Source organism: Atheta coriaria, unplaced genomic scaffold, assembly GCF_025399875.1.
Source record: "Atheta coriaria isolate IRGN ID8LTWV9N9 unplaced genomic scaffold, Caltech_Dcor_3.1 hic_scaffold_3_pilon, whole genome shotgun sequence".
Lineage (NCBI taxonomy): Eukaryota > Metazoa > Arthropoda > Insecta > Coleoptera > Staphylinidae > Dalotia > Dalotia coriaria.
The window spans coordinates 111040-127436 of record NW_027045445.1 but is presented as its reverse complement, the minus strand read 5'-3'; the positions used below and the strand labels follow the sequence as shown (position 1 = coordinate 127436).

At 35.8% G+C, this 16397-nt stretch overlaps 5 protein-coding genes across 7 annotated transcripts; 2 read left to right on the top strand and 3 right to left on the bottom strand.

Moving 5' to 3' along the window:
• Positions 1-1440: 1440 nt before the first annotated feature.
• Positions 1441-5374, bottom strand: Trxr1 (Thioredoxin reductase 1). Of its 3 annotated transcripts, XM_065299888.1 has the most exons (8): positions 4255-4558; positions 3933-4058; positions 3303-3520; positions 3107-3237; positions 2823-3049; positions 2368-2765; positions 1946-2304; positions 1441-1851 (listed from the first exon to the last, which is right to left on the bottom strand). In XM_065299888.1, exons 1-8 carry the CDS (start codon positions 4385-4387, stop codon positions 1722-1724), a joined length of 1722 nt encoding a protein of 573 aa, XP_065155960.1. In that variant the 5' UTR covers positions 4388-4558; the 3' UTR covers positions 1441-1721. The 3 variants fall into 3 exon arrangements, with proteins under 3 accessions (XP_065155960.1, XP_065155963.1, XP_065155962.1); XM_065299891.1 differs by lacking the exons at positions 3933-4058; positions 4255-4558 and adding an exon at positions 5113-5374; XM_065299890.1 differs by lacking the exon at positions 3933-4058 and having other exon boundaries at positions 4255-4557.
• Positions 4781-7703, top strand: sni (SDR family oxidoreductase sniffer). Its single transcript, XM_065299892.1, has 5 exons — positions 4781-5041; positions 6819-6870; positions 6932-7122; positions 7222-7371; positions 7432-7703. Exons 1-5 carry the CDS (start codon positions 4916-4918, stop codon positions 7654-7656), a joined length of 744 nt encoding a protein of 247 aa, XP_065155964.1. The 5' UTR covers positions 4781-4915; the 3' UTR covers positions 7657-7703.
• Positions 7653-10704, bottom strand: LOC135789842 (matrix metalloproteinase-25-like). Its single transcript, XM_065299887.1, has 8 exons — positions 10079-10704; positions 9869-10021; positions 9693-9808; positions 9465-9626; positions 9274-9401; positions 8829-8984; positions 7963-8772; positions 7653-7907 (listed from the first exon to the last, which is right to left on the bottom strand). The coding sequence occupies exons 1-8, from the start codon at positions 10169-10171 to the stop codon at positions 7744-7746; spliced, it is 1782 nt and encodes a 593-aa protein (XP_065155959.1). The 5' UTR covers positions 10172-10704; the 3' UTR covers positions 7653-7743.
• A 158-nt stretch (positions 10705-10862) lies between these two features.
• Positions 10863-15594, top strand: LOC135789841 (cilia- and flagella-associated protein 251-like). Its single transcript, XM_065299886.1, has 18 exons — positions 10863-11342; positions 11404-11550; positions 11605-11708; positions 11765-11919; positions 11973-12088; positions 12145-12398; positions 12450-12607; positions 12668-12817; positions 12881-13165; positions 13225-13373; positions 13449-13630; positions 13692-13806; positions 14104-14322; positions 14395-14486; positions 14609-14840; positions 14891-15107; positions 15173-15270; positions 15327-15594. Exons 1-18 carry the CDS (start codon positions 10959-10961, stop codon positions 15438-15440), a joined length of 3171 nt encoding a protein of 1056 aa, XP_065155958.1. The 5' UTR covers positions 10863-10958; the 3' UTR covers positions 15441-15594.
• Positions 15516-16368, bottom strand: LOC135789845 (protein YIPF3-like). Its single transcript, XM_065299893.1, has one exon. It carries the CDS (start codon positions 16233-16235, stop codon positions 15579-15581), a length of 657 nt encoding a protein of 218 aa, XP_065155965.1. The 5' UTR covers positions 16236-16368; the 3' UTR covers positions 15516-15578.
• Between the last annotated feature and the right edge of the window lie 29 nt (positions 16369-16397).

Genomic DNA, 16397 nt, shown 5'->3' with positions numbered 1-16397 from the left:
ATATTGTGACTTAATTATTACAACAATCATTGCAAAAAAAGGATTACATACTCCTTGTCTACCATAGAATCATGTAGCTTATTCAAATTTTCTTAATAGCTGTTACGTTTTTGGTTATTTAACAATAAATGTGGAAAATCGCAATGTGCCTAAGGTTGACCAGACTGTACCAGCAGTAGACCAGACGTTGAGCCAATAGTGAACCACTCCTTTTTATGTAGTAATCATCACAACTTTTAATCAGTCTACAAGTTTCAAGTAATATTTAAATGCTACAAGGCTCATAATGTTGTTAACTAGTTTAAGAACTAGATAATTAAGAAAAATTTGTATCACTTACACAAGTGTCATAGTTATAACACAATATTTATGAATTAACATGAATCAAAAAATTAATATAAAATAAATTAAAATAAATAGAAAACCATGAAAGTACTTCGGAAAAAAAAATTATTTATTATTGTATTAACTTTATTTTATTTATGACCGTAGTGTGGGGTATATTGTATTCTTGACATATTTCTCCAATTTTTGCACCTTTATTTATTTCATTTATCGCTTTTAACACATTTTTCTCCTTATAGTTAAAAAATGTTCTTTTCGGTGGCATTGTGTATAAAAAAAATGTAGGTGGTCAGTTACTGGAATAAATCCGTGGTACGGATACTACCAGTAGTAAACCAATGGTCTACAACTGGAACATTGTGAATAATGGTATTCTTTTTGTTATAATATCTTATTGCAACATAAAGTAAACCAACATGTAAGAGAAAAAAGAAAAAAAATATCAAAAAGCTAAATCACCAGTTGTAGACCAAATGGTATATTACTGGAAAAACATTCAATTCGTGTTCCAGTAGTTTACCAATGGCAATTATTGATTTAAATTAGCATTTTCAGATTATATAAAACGTAATATTAATGCTTCACAGTCCATAGTACGCAATTGATTAGCAAAGCGGTTACAGAAATTGATATAAACAAAGATTTAAACAGAATTAAGAAAACTTTCCGTCGACGTGTCGCTTATTAGAATGGTCGCTCAAAACGAAGTGCACGATTGTTGTTACGCATTTTGCTTTAAAAACTGATGTGGATGGCGAATTTGTCGGTTTTTTTACGATTATATGATTCGTAGAAGTACGGCAGTTCTATCAAATATAAAAAAAGTGGCGGAAAATTCGACAGAACGTTAATATTTTAATGTGAAAGTGGAAATGGTGCACTACTGGTGCCTGGTGCGGCACTGGTGCACCCACCCTACTTTGTAATCCGACAAATTACAAATCCTAAAGTACATACATATGGCATATGACCATGTCGGATTAAGCCATGGGCGGATTACCGGGATTCCACTGTAATTAGAAAAGAATTGTTAATCATCATGGATATACATTCCTGTGTTAACTTCTGCGTAACAACCATCCTTCAAAAATGAAAAAAATTTCACAGTTTATTTTGATTGGTATTAAAAAGATACAATCATAGATTTCGGGATACAATTTTATAATAAAATAAATTCTAGCACATCATTCGCATTATCTATAAGTGTTATAGTGTGGGTGGGCAACAATTGGTAATACATGTTTCTAAAGTCGTGTGTTGAGTGGTATACATAGATAAACTTGAACGTAAAACAACGTGTTTTTTTCTTTCATCAGCGCGGCTTTAGATTTCGTTTTCTTTTATAAAGTTAATAACAAGTACGGATAAGTAACACTTTAGCTGCAGCACGACGCAGGGTTGGGGTCCTTGCCGGAACGCTTCGTAATGTTAATCCTGGTAAACTCTTCAGCAACAGTTGGATGGATTCCCACTGTACTCATAAGGGTGTTCATTGTCAGATTACTCCTAATAAAGAAAACATGACGAATAATTTAATAGTGTCAATCTCCTTATATTTAGAATAATAAATGACGAAAAATGTTGAAAGAAATAAACTTACTTCACTGCCGCTGCAAAGCCTTGAATTACTTCACCGGCCTGTGGGCCAATGAAATGCATTCCGATGACCTTTTGATCCCCCTCGCGAAGAGCGATAACCTTAAGGTAACACTGAAGAATGCTCTTTTGCGGGATGAAGAACTCCGTTGGCTTGTAGAAGGCATGGTAGATTTCGATGTTATCAGCCCCATGGCGCGCGGTTGCTGCCTCTTCGCTCAGCCCCACGCATGCGTACTCCATAGGGGTAAAGACAGTCGTGGCAACATTATCGTAGTCCATCGTGACATTGCTACCACCGAAGAGACGACGGGCAAGTAGACGGCCGGCATGAATTGCAACTGGAGTAAGTTCAGGTTTTTTCTACACATAAATTCATACAATTATACAAAACAATATTTACTTGTTATTATATTTTGTACTTACATAAAGCACATCACCAACAGCAAAAATATGCGGTACGTTGGTCTGTTCGTTAACAGCATCAATTTTTTCACCATCACTTGCAAGTGTAACACCAGCCTTGTCAAGATTCAGCTGGGCGGTAAGTGCACGCCGCCCAATAGCAAACAAGACAGTGTCATAAGTGTCGGTAAACTCTTCCCCATCCGCGTTTTTGTAAGTGACACTTAGTTTTTCGTCAGCTTGTTTATCGACCTTTACTGGAACACACTTATCCAAAAATCTGACTCCACGCTCAGCTAAAGCAGCTCGGATAAGGCCACCCATTTGTTGGTCAAACTCACGAAGTACCACCGAACGTACCATCACAGTAGCCTCATAGCCGAGTCCTCTCAAGAACCCAGCACATTCCAAACCAATATCTAAAAAGAAAATAAGTCTTAAAATACAGTAATACTAATTAAACTAATTGAACTTACATCCCGCACCGATAACAAGAGTTTTGCCAGGCGGTTTGGTGTAACTGAAGAGATCGTCACTGGTGATGCCGTATTCCACAGCCCCGGGAATTTCATTATAACGCGGACGACCCCCAACAGCGATAAGGAAGTACTTGGAAGTTAGCGTTCGCTCACCCTGCTTCGTCATCGTCATCACCGAGTTGGCATCTTTAAAAGCTCCTAAGCCATTAATGTATTCCACTTTCCTAAATAATACAAATAACTTAAAATTTCGGCAAGTATTATTTGAATAATATCCTTACTTATCACGTAGTTCCACCCTGGTGACCCAGTTGACCGATTTAATATGGTTCTGGACATTCTCCCTCAGCGTTTCCCAATTGTGTTTAATATTGTCGGCATCAGGAAACTCCCAGCCGTAACTTTTGGCATCCTAAACCAAAGAACATTTTACATTTGAATCATCCTTTGTTTAATTTTGGTTATGTGTATGCTTACATGTACAGCTTCGCCCAAAAGTGCTGCCTGGTGCATCAATTTTTTAGGAATACAGCCTACATTCACACAAGTGCCGCCAAGTCCCCACTTTGTTCCAATAGGAGTAGGTGTGACGTAATCCAGCACGGCAACCTTAGCACCAAGGCTAGCCGCCTCTTTAGCGGCCGCCAATCCTCCAGATCCACCTCCAAGCACCACCAAATCATAATCGGTATCACCTGAAATAAATAAATCCGTAAAATACGCACAAATCGAAGTAAAGGAATAATAGCTAACGACATGCACAAACGACCTTTCCGTTTTTGACTTCGGTTTGGGCGACGATCGGCATGCTTAACCCCTCGAGCGCGTTTGAATCGTTTGTGAGGAATTCGCCTGATCACACTGTGCTAACATGAATCGCAAAACGCAACGGAACCGTTAAAACACTCTCAAAATGTTATAAAAAAAAAACAGGAACTTGTTACCGGGAAACCCAGTGGAAATATGATCGAAAATCATTGCAACACAACATTTCGGAATCCGCCACAAGGATATTTTTTCAGAGTGGAAAAAAACTGTCAGCCGTCAGTAAATGGAATGTTATTGAAATCGGGATATCAGGTGTAATAGTGTGTAAAATCTACCTACGCTCGGCTCTATCGTCTGGCATCCTGTCGCCGCTCTCGCCGTGCATTTGCGCGTATAAGACACCGGTGCACGCGAGATTACTAACGATAATGAAAGTGCGGCCGGCGAAGGTCGAACTGATGCGATCTGATTTGCACACACACACACACAACAAAACAACTCAATGTCAATGCTACAACATTCTAGTAAACGTTATTTAAATAGGCAAGAGTGACTGATAAATGAAACATTCATTTAATTGTCACTGACTATGACTTTTATATCAGCGTTTTAATCTTTACTACTTTAGGTTGTACTACAAATTTGATTTATGAAAACTTACGTCGTGTTTGTGTGCTTGCACATCGATAAAAATGTCTATTTCGGTTTTCAAATAGCAGGAAAGACCGGGTACCACGAGTGGATCCGCGCACGATGACGTTCACATTTCGAAGGAAAAACGAGGCGCCCGCCATTTAAATTTCACGCTCTTTACTCCACAAGTACTAGAACTTTCTGATGTGACAAGTCACAATTTGCGGCAAGTAACGCAATCGCGGTTTCACGTTGTGCTCACAACTGAACTACCGATGACAATTTAATTTCAAGTTTACATCATTTTGATGTTCACGCACCCGCTGTAACCTCACAAGTGTTGTCAGTTCGACAGTCAGCTGAGAAAAATTCTAAAGCTCGCTTCACGCTTACGAGACAACTATAGAATGAATTTATTTTTTTCAATTAAAGAATTACAAAAAATACGGATTTAGTACACATAAAATGTGTACATATATTATTATAAATGTTGATAAGATTATAGCAAATATCTTTGAATTGTTCAAAGATGCTTTTTAAGGTTGGTGTGAAGTGGATCCTACTCATTCGCCATTAAACAAAACAAGATCGCACGATTGACTGCAACCGCAATTTTGAGGCGTTTAGTTGCTTAAAGTCTCAATTTCGTTGCGACACGTCGCGGAGCAAGTCTATTGAAAGTGTGAATAATGCGTTCGATTTTGATTACTGGATGTAACCGTGGTCTGGGACTAGGTTTGGTCAAGCACTTGCTGAAACGTGCCGACCGGCCGGAATTGCTCATCGCCACATGCCGGGACATGACAAAAGCTCAGGTAATCAAGAACAGTCTATTTGATAACAATCGTACGACCGAGAACTTTGATTCTTTAAAGTTTATACTTACCAATAGGAGCCATTTTTGCAATGTGGTTTGTTCTACACTTCACAATCAACAAGAAAAGAAACAAAAGATCTTAGGTTTAGATACGAACAAACACGAAGCACATACACGTCCGATCGGAACCGCGTTCGGACTGACACTGGCGCGATTAACGAGGAAACGCGAATACCTTACGACCTCACGGGGTCCCAATGTGAATGTGAACGTTACAGAGGCGTAAAAAATGTCTGGCGGATTACAGAGAACCACACGCCGCGGTGTAATAAAGCGTAATTACAAAATAAGTGTCGTCATGATTCGTCACTACAGCTCGAGAAGGTTCTTTCATATCGGTTATAAAATAAGGCAGTGTTGCCATCTACAACAAAAGTTGAACGAATCTTTCAAAATTGTAAAGCTAACGTAGCACAACAGTTCTAAATATTTTTGAGTATTTTATACTCCAGAGTTACAAATGACAGAAAACTGTACGAATTCTGGTAGATTAGGTTACATTTATTTGTTTTTAGCTCATAGATATTTTAAAAATTGCTAATTGTATATAGATTTTTTTTATCTTCAGTAGATAGATCTAAAATATCTTATATAGATTGTTCAAAATTATTTAAATGGTTAGAATATAAGAACATACTGCGCATTCCTACAATTTGCACTGTCATATAATTTTATCTATGAACGTACTAGAATGTTCACGATCGAGAAAAACAACCGATGTAATGCACCACTTGTGATAGTAACATATGAGTTGGCGTTATATATGTTTTAGTCTCAATCGATGGATTACTCTATGTAATTGAAACGGTTATTGAAATATTAAATGCACATATAACGCACATGCAATAGCCAAATGTTGATTGCCTATTATTTTAGAAACGATGAATGCAAGACGTGCGTAGCCATAAACAAAATCGTTCTCGTCGCAAATTTTTACAACAAAAACGTATTTAGATAATTTTTGGTAAAACTTGATAACATGCTAATCTTACAACTATATTTAATACTATGTATTTATATTTAGATTTAGTTGAATTGCTTACATTACTGTAGTTAATGAAGCAAATTTGACTTTTATTATTTATTAGTTAAAATATTTTACTTACGTTTGTCAGAATCAATACACATCATATTATTTGCATATTCAAATTCGAGTATTTTATTAAATTCGCTGAGTTTAAGACATGTTTCGGGATCTATTGGCAGTGCGACGACACTGCACAAACACACAACACAAACAACACCAAAAAAAAGACAAACATTTGACACAAAAACACTGGTTATATTGAATCCCTGCATGCTTTTTATTCTTTTAACATTAATTTTTTTTATTATAGACGTGTGGCCACGTTTTGTTTTATTGTTGAAATGAACGAATCAAAATCATTACTAGAGTTTAGGCCGGTGTTATCAACAATAATGTTAATGTGAATCGTTGCGATGTTGGGCATTTTGACGATTTCTTTTTTAAATTGTTTTTGTATTAATGAGACGACAAGACAAACGGCAAACGCACTGATATGTGCTGTGATTGCTTAATGTTTAGGTAAACGAGCGAGAAAATAATTGTATTAACCTTGGCTGTTTAAATTTTATGATAATTTAATTCCAGTCGAAACATTCACACTGTTTTTCTGTGAGATGTATGGCATTATAACTTCAAAATATTTAAGAACAAAAGATGTAAATGTGTAATATATTTTTTTTTGTTAAAGGAACTGCAAGAACTGTCAAACAGCAATAAGAATGTCCACATTTTGCAGTTTGGTAAGTGTAATTACCAGTAATAATTAATTCTATTTTTATAACACATATTTAATTTCATTAGATGTGACTGAATTTGATAAACATAAACAATTTGCCACGGAAGTGCAGAAAATTGTTGGAGATGACGGCCTCAATGTACTCTTTAACAATGCAGGCACCTCCCCAAAATATACGCGCTTACCCTTTGTCAAACCCGAGCAATTGATGGACACATTCCGAACCAATACAGTTGCGCCTATCATTTTAGCTAAGGTCAGTTCATTACGAAACTTTTAATATTAGTAGGGTACCGCCGATTCTTACACCCACAAATCTTAACATTTTTAATTTTTATATTTGAAATGTTGGCAGACATTGTTGCCCTTTTTAAAACAAGCCGCACAAAAAAATATCTCCTTACCAATGGGTGTTCAACGCGCAGCCATTGTCAACATGTCGTCCATATTAGGTTCTATTCAAAATAATCAAGATGGCGGATTGTATCCCTACAGATGTTCTAAAGTAAGTTGTATAACTAACCTAATCTAACCTAGATACATCTAATCGTACAATTACCTTCAGACAGCATTGAATCAAGCAACAGCCACGATGCGGATGGACTTGAAAGAAGATGGGATCATGGCGGTTGCACTACATCCGGGATGGGTGCGCACGGACATGGGCGGATCCAAAGCTCCTTTGGACGTCGATCAAAGCACTTCGGCAATGGTCGATTTTATATATTCCATGGGCGAATCCCACAACGGCGGCTTTTATCAATATGATGGAGAAAAAATTCCATATTAATTGTTACAGAATGTTCTCATAATGATTTCAATAAAATTTACAATCAATTTATTTTATAAACTTTGAATCCTCTCTCATTTATATACGTCAATCCCACGGGTGACCCTTAGTGGGTGGTACGCAATGTTCTACCTCCTCTTTTGGACAACCAAACCAAGTTTGTGGCGTTGGGAAAGGTGAAGAAGCCGTTGTAATGATCCAATCATTATCAAATTTCCAATAACAACGTCCTTTGAAGAAATACGTTATACCTAAATACAAATGAATTAAAATCTAACCTTTTTGTTATTAAAACCAAGTATATACCTTTCCATGTAGTAGCAGAATCCATGTTTGAAGGTACGCCGCGCCACCTATCCATCCTCATCGGATATTCGTCATCCATCCTTTTCTTATTCTCATCATACCTCCAAAACATGTTCCCTCTATAAAAATAAGTTTTACCATTCCGTCCCCAATTTTGAACAGCGTCCAAGCTCTCCATACTATCTGGCAAACCCAAATCGGTCAATAGACGTGGACTACCTTCAACAAATGTGGTCCCATCAAAAACCCAATACTGTTTTCCACTAAACAATACAATCTGTCCATCTGGCCGTTGGTACGCAGCGTTTATCTGCTTTACAGAACGAGGTAACAACGGAAACATTTGTCTAAATGGTATGGGATACCCTGGGATAATGTCATATTCCTTACGCAAACGCCACAGATATTCTCCTTTAAAGACAAATAATTCACTACGAAGCGCTGCGATGGCATCGTAATCACCCTGACAAATATCTGGAATATTTGGACGATCTGAACGACGTGTAGGGTTTAATTTACTGACAGTTGTCCTCCAAGGTGGTTGAGTTGCAGGTATATGATGGGTAGGATCATGGGTTTTGTGATCATCCACCGATTCAGAGTCACCGTGGTAATTTATAGTAGACGACCATGAAGTTCTTTCTGTAGTGCTACTGGACTGTGGAAACCATCGACTAGTCACAGTCATTTCTGTGGTTGAAGAAGAGTTATAATATTCATCGTCATAGTTAGATGTTGTTGGTGATGATGACCAAGACGTCGACGTAGTACTCGACCAATTTTGATCGTCATGTTCCAAACGCCTTTTTACTTCATTAAATTAAAATATTTAATATTGGCATTTTGTTTTCTTAATTTATACGTACTGTAAAGCTCGTACATTCCTAAAATGTCATCGTAGTCTAATGTTTGAGGACCACTGCCAGTGTAATAGGCGAACATAACAGATGAACGCACTGGAGAATGAGACAAACCTAAAGAGTGTCCTAACTCATGGATGGCAACTTGGAAAAAATTGGTTCCTATTTTAAAAATTTAAAAAAAATTAAAAACGGGTTTATATTTCAATCCTTTCAAAGACTTGAAATGTAAATATAAATAAATCAATAAAATAGAAATTATTCACCAAGAAAATAATCAATAGAGACTGATTATATTCATTAAATAAAGTGAATATGACGTATGATCTGAAAAGTGTTTGTTTGTTCTACTGTACACCGTGGCAACACTTGTTTATAAGCAATTTCTTGTAAAAAAACTTAAGCATTTGTTTGCTGATACTTAAAAACTATAATTTATTCTCAAGTTTACCTTTTGATGGATCCTCATCTTCAGTCCAATTTTCGTCATCGTCAAAATGAATATCACCACCGAGACTTTGCTGTTCGTATGGAAAGAAAGCATGTGCAAGAATATTTCCAGGCCCGTCAAATGGATATCTAAAATATCATGCGCAAATGTTTTATTCGTTATCTTCTCTTTTTTAAATTAAAAATACTTACGAGTCACCATGATAACCACGCCCAAACGCTACTATAATGTCTGCTTCAGGACTATTTACCCTTTTAAACTGCAAGTTAGCATATCTTCCCCATGTTTCAAGACCTAGTGTAATATATTTAGCCACTATTTCTTCTGATAATTTTCCTGACCAGTTTGCAATACTACAGATGTCAATATTGAAATAATTAGTTGGTATATCAACATGCAAAATGAATTAAAAATCTTACAAGAAAGTAATGCTTCGTTTATTCCAACCTTTGGGTCCAAGAACAAATCTTTTCGAACGTTTTCCGCTTTTGTCTCTTAAAACATCTGCAACGCCACATCTTGGTTGTTGCATTAACTAAAAGTGTTTAACTCATAGATTTTAATTTGGTCTTTGTTAAAAGTCTCAAAAACTTACAGCTAATGTATCATTATCTAATTTTCCTGTTTGTTTTAAAGCACCATATTTCTGAATCTCTTTGATTACAGTATCCAGTCCATCTTCAGTGAATAATGCTGCTGAATTATCACCGTCATCCGGAATATAACCATATTTCCGCATAAAATCAAACTACAAATACACACATCAAGGATATGTGATGTTTGCAATCATTATACAAGAACGTACCGTTTCAACTGATGGAATATTTGAAACCGGAGCACACAAAACACAAAACAATAGATTCCACACTCCCAGGAATGAAATAATTAAAATTTTCATAGTTAATCAATTAAATTGAACACAAACACATTAAATTATTATAGAGTTGTGGATTGAACTAGTTTGCTTCACAACTGAAGTCAACACACAATGTAGTACACAATTGAAAATGCAAATGGCGGACGTGGTAACCGTTCTACCGCTTTACAATAATTTTTATTCTGAGATTTTTCCGCATTTGCACATGCGCGACGACATTGATATTAACAATCAATCGTAATTTATTCCATTGGCATTTTAAGTCCACAACAGTGCCTTAAACTGCTTTAAAATGACTTAATTAATGTATTTTAATTCACTTTTACGCGCTTACGCACTTTTATCGACTTTGAGACACAATGAGACAATGAACGATCGAATATGGAATAATTAAATGCACGAGTACCGATGAAACAAACCAAAATCAAGTTAAACTAACACAGAATAAGAACTAACACAGAATGAAATCAAAAACCACAATTTATTTATTTATAACAGATAGATTATGAATTCTGGGTTTTACACTCGTGACGTGCTAAGCCACGCAACAAAATGCCGATGAAATAAATCCACGATTCGCACAAATGCACGAACCAACAAAAAACTCTCACGAAAACCGGTTGCAATCGATGATTCGATGATTCTTCCGAGAACGTTAAAAAACATCAATATTAACAAGAAACAAGTTTCAAGTGTAAACTACGCTTTAGAATAAAAATCAAACCGTTGTCATAATAACAAATATTATTTGTAAAAAAAACAGGAAAGGAAGTCAAACGCTATACAATAAATATACAATTTATATTTTATGGAGGAAGAAGAAGCCGATGATTCAGAATTCTACCGCCACCTCAAGCAGCAATTATTCATCGAAGGAGACTTAGAAGGGGCCGATGGCTCGGAGACTTTGCCAACCTCCACCACAGAGACGTCCGAATTCGATGCGGACGCTGAGGGCGAGACCTCAACTGACGATTACATTTGCACCTGCCCGTGGCTCGATGAGATCGCGCGGGAACCGTCTGAGAGCGAGGGCGGCGGTACCATTGCGTCGCCGACGCCGTCGGATCTTCTCTATGATGAACTTGTCCATCGTAATTACGTGTGTACGGACATCGAGGGGCCGTCAAGTGATGATTCGCGTCTTACACCCGACCGTGTAGGTGGCGGGATTAACTATATGGTGCCATTTGTAAGAACACAAAAAAATCTCCATTTTCAAAGCTTTAAAACGCCATTTTGATTTTTTACAGAAAATAAGATGGAGTTTCGGTTTTGCAATCAAATCAATGTTGATCAACTTAACGCGTGTTGATCGTAAAGAGTTTTACATTGCCACAGCGCATAAAGGGAATATATTTAATTATGAAACAAATTCAATGCGATATGTACATGGCCATGTAAGAAAAAATCATAAACGAAAAGATTATATCATTTAATTTTTTAAAATTTAGATTAAACCTGTAAAGGCAGTATCTGTAGATCGAACTGGAACATGGTTAGTCACCGGGGGATATGGTGAAAATAGTAAAGTAATCGTCACTGACACTATAAAATGGTACATCTAACATCAAAAACAAAAAAATATCCACTGGACTAACTTTTAATTTTTAGCAAACAGTTGCTAATTTTAAACAATCCACCTGGTGATTTAGGCTCGTTACTTTTGGGCATGGCTCCAGACGCACGCTACTTTTTTTCAGTGCATTATCCTGAAGCGCCCGTAATAAAAATATGGAAGTGGACATACGGAGCAGATAAACCAGATTGTATAACAAAATGTTTTAAATTACTATCAATAATCTATTGTTTTAATATTTAGCTGAGTATCGCATAACAAAAACGCACATTGGTAAACCCTGTCGAATCGTTTTTCATCCGAATGATCAAAACTTTTTCATGATTGCATTCGAAAAGATAATCATGTTAGCTCATTGGGTAAATAATCACACATAATATTTATATTTACTTAATAAAAATTATATATTTCTTAGAATGGCGATGACAATCAAGTTGAAGATGTAGTTTATGTGAATGCAACGCGTAAAATGGGAATAATGACCGATTGTGAGATGGCCATGAATCGACATGAAGTGTACGCATGTACTAGTACCGGATATATTGCTATTTTCGGCAATGTGCTCTTCACCGAAAATATTCGTGAGCATCCCTTGAATACGAATAAAATGTATGTAAAGAAAATTAAAGTTACACGAACCAGTATCAAGACAATGCGCTGTCCCGATAAGTAATTATTTAATACTACTTAAATTTCTCTACTAATTAAATAATTTTTTAGTGTTATTTGTATATTAGACGAAAATGGCATACTGAAGTTTTTAGATACAAATATTCTACTTCTTTACTGGATAGAAAGTGAATTGCCGACTATTCAAGTGATTAGTTTTAGTCTCGAGCATATTAAAAGTGTCAAGAGTAAAATGGATATGAAACTTGGTAAAATATTTAAACAAACGAAAAAATACTAAGAAAAATATTTGTTTTTTGTTTTTGTAGCGGCATCACCAAGCAATCAGCAACCATTTACCGATGAAGATGCTGAAGAAGAAGATCGATCTTTGGATTACGAAATGTTATTGAAAAAAGGAGTGCGTTCGCGGGCGTCGCTTTTACAGCGACCTTTTATCGTACGCGATTTTATAGTCGGTAAAGAAAATTGTATCAGATTGCAACAGCTAAAACTAAAGCATTTTACTGGATTTTTTATAGGTTGTAAAGATGGGCGCATTTTTCACGTTGATATCGTGAAGGATATTTATCAGCCATACTTTTCGATTGCCGATTCAGCTGTTGCATCATTATCTGTTTCAACAGTTCGATCATTACTCTATGTTGCGTATCAAAGTGGACGTGTTACTATCTTTGATTATGATTCGTTGCAATGTGTCATTACATCTACGGCACTCGTGCAGAAACCGCGCCGGCGGCGAATAAATGTACACGAAGAGGAAGAAATCACGGTTTTGAATAGTTTTATACTTATATCAAATATGGGTATGTCAATAGGACATATAAAATGAAGGTAGTTCATGTTATATAATTTTTAAATTTAGATATTCACTTGGTTGTCGCTAGAACAAACGGTGCTCTTATTTTTTTGAGTCCTGATTTGAGGCCAATCCGAGAACAACGATACAAGTTTACGACTACAAACATTGAACGCATGGCTTTTTCAGAAAACAATCAATTTTTAGCATTTTGTGTAAGCATTTATGGCTTATCATGTTTCTTTGGTATAATTTATACTTTTAAAACTTGGCATAAATTTATATTCTAGGATTCTGGTAAAACAATGAATGTGCTTCGTTATTACGAAGAATCCTGGTACATGTACATGAAGTTTCGAGGGCATACCGAACCGATTACCGATATTTTGTTTTTGCATTTTGAAAATCCGAGATTGTATACTATCGGGGAAGATCGCTATATAGTGGAATATAGTTTAGAAGAAGAAGACAAGTAAATGTCTTATATATTAGGATCATTAACATTAAAACTTATTATTTTCCAAATTTATCAGGGAAATGCCATTGAAAAACCGTACGAAAATTGAAGATACTGCTATTCCTTTATGCTTCCTTTACTATCCATCGCCGCCAAACGACGAGAAATATTTTTTCGTGGCAAATAGCGAGGTAAGTTAAAAAGAGAAATAAATGTAGACGGTAGCGATATTATTTGAACAGAACAGAATGATATCGGATAAAACGCGTAAACAACACTTATTGCCATCTACAGATTTAAAAAAAACGAAACACGTCCCCTTACGTAGCTATCGGACACAACAAAACAATTTCAACTAATGCTTCCCTAAAATTAAAATCAACGTGTACTGCAACGGATGTGAAAAATATATTTAAACTTCTGAAGTGAAAAATTACTCAATAATTAGACAATCTCTAATTTTTTCAAATTATTTCTTAATTTTCTAGTACAAATTTAAATTAATCCATGAAAAAACTATGAAATGTCGATCGTTAACGGTTGGCCCACATCATGGGTGCTACGAAACCCCAGTGTCACGAATGAAAGTACTACCAAATAGCAACGGAAAGTTTATCATCTTTCAAAACAGCACCCACATGGGCATATTAAAAACCCCATCAGATGGTAATCCGTACAAACACATTGGCATACTTGCTAATCCCAAGGTAACTTTTTTTTAAATATAATAGATATTCACTACATATTAACTACAAAATAAATCTAAAATTATTTCCAAGTTGGGAACGATCGGTATATGCAATCAAGGAAAGTACGTGTTCACATATGCAAAGGGCGAGGGCGGCATATTGGTTTGGAATGTCAACACAACGTAATTAATTACTACTACCAATAATTAGAATCAGTATAACTTTTTTATGTTGTAATTAACTAAGAAATCGATAGCAGACAAAACAAAAATAACTATTTATACGACTTACGATATTTCCCAAGGTCATTGGACACTTTACATTATATGGGTGGACCAGAGTTAGAACCGTATCATGTCCTGATAGAAGGAGGAGCAAACGGGTGGTTCTTCAAAGAGATTGAGGATCTCTTCTGTTACATACAGATTCTGCATCAAGAAGATGCTTACGCATCGCAGGCGTTCGGCGATCGCATTTTTATTGATGATCTGCCTGATTTAATACGCGCATGTGGATTTTATCCAAGCGAATATGAAGTAAAGTACATTCTAAACATTTGAAGCTTTCGACTAACTGTTTTCTTTAGGTAGAACAACTTATTTATGAAATCCAATATAAAGACTATGAGAAAACAGGCGAATTGCGAGATTCCATCAGTTTCATTGAATTTGTAAAATTATTCCTCAATCATCGTCCAGCTTCTGGCGTCTCCACCGAGGAGTTGGAACATCATTTCAATATTCTACTAAATGGTAAAGATGAATTATCTCCACACGAGTTTGCCAAAAAGATGTGTAAACTAGGTACGCAGCAGTACTAAATATGTAATTAAAATAGAAAAAATATGCTATAGTATGAATATGTTTAGGGGAACCATTTACACCTGAATCACTCACCACATGTCTGGACAATCTAATGTCAAACGAAGATATGACATATGATGAAGATATTTTAGACCAATTGCAGGTAAATTTAACAAAATAGGACTGGCCTTAGTTTTACAACCATATTTGCACTTTAAGCCAATCAACTTTGAATACTTCACAAAAACAATGCTTGGAATTCTTCAAGAATCGGCCTACACCGAAGCGCAGGAACGAGCTATACGAGAAGATTCAGAAAATGATTTAAGCTAGTCTATAGTATATTTGGTTGCGTACATCAATGAATAACTAAATTCTAGGTTATTTTATATCAACTGTACCCACAAATGATCATTCTTTCCTTGTATTTCACACAAATTACTACATTTTCGATATCAAACTTACATTATATCAATTATCAAACAAATGTTCACTATTAATCTGTTGCACGTGTCTATATTTATAAGTTCTATGCATGTACGCAAAATGAACAAAAATCAAACTCAAGATCTGCACAATTGCTAAAATGCTACAGACTAATAATCTAGCGCCAGGCCTCGGTATTGTTTTCAACACGACTATAATCAATCTCAGCGTACTCATACCACTGAAACATATCAGTGATAAAAAGAAAAACACATTGCTCTCTTCTTGAAAACAAATGTATGACGTAGACAAAGTGAAAATATGACCGAATAAGGCGTACCCTAATAGGGAGATTATTTCAGATAAATTTATCTCTGATTTTCCTATGTATTTACTCAAAACGTAAAACAAACCAGGCACTAATAGACAATACAAAGAAAGAAATTCGTTAGGGCCTAGTGACATAACGTGTTTAAAAGAATAGCCATAATTAATTATGGCCGCCAGAATAAGAAGAGCCAAAGATGGGCCTAGAAAATCTACGTTTATCAATCGATAGTGTTTACCTAAAGGTGGCACAAAAGATGCGAATATACGAAATAAAATATCGTACGGGGTAACAAAAAATGAATCTTTAAACGAGGTTAAAGTCGGTTTGTTGGGGGTCTTTTCCGGACTACCAATAAATATAATCGATGACATTTTGTTGTGTTTAGCTATGTAATTTTAATATTTTTAAATTTGCGCCCTAGTTAAAAAATCTTTACTTCTGATTTCTACGCTTGATTTCTTCAATTTCACTCTTGACGTCTTGAGTAAACTTCTGTAACATTTCTTTTAATTTGGCCGGCTCAATTTTATTCT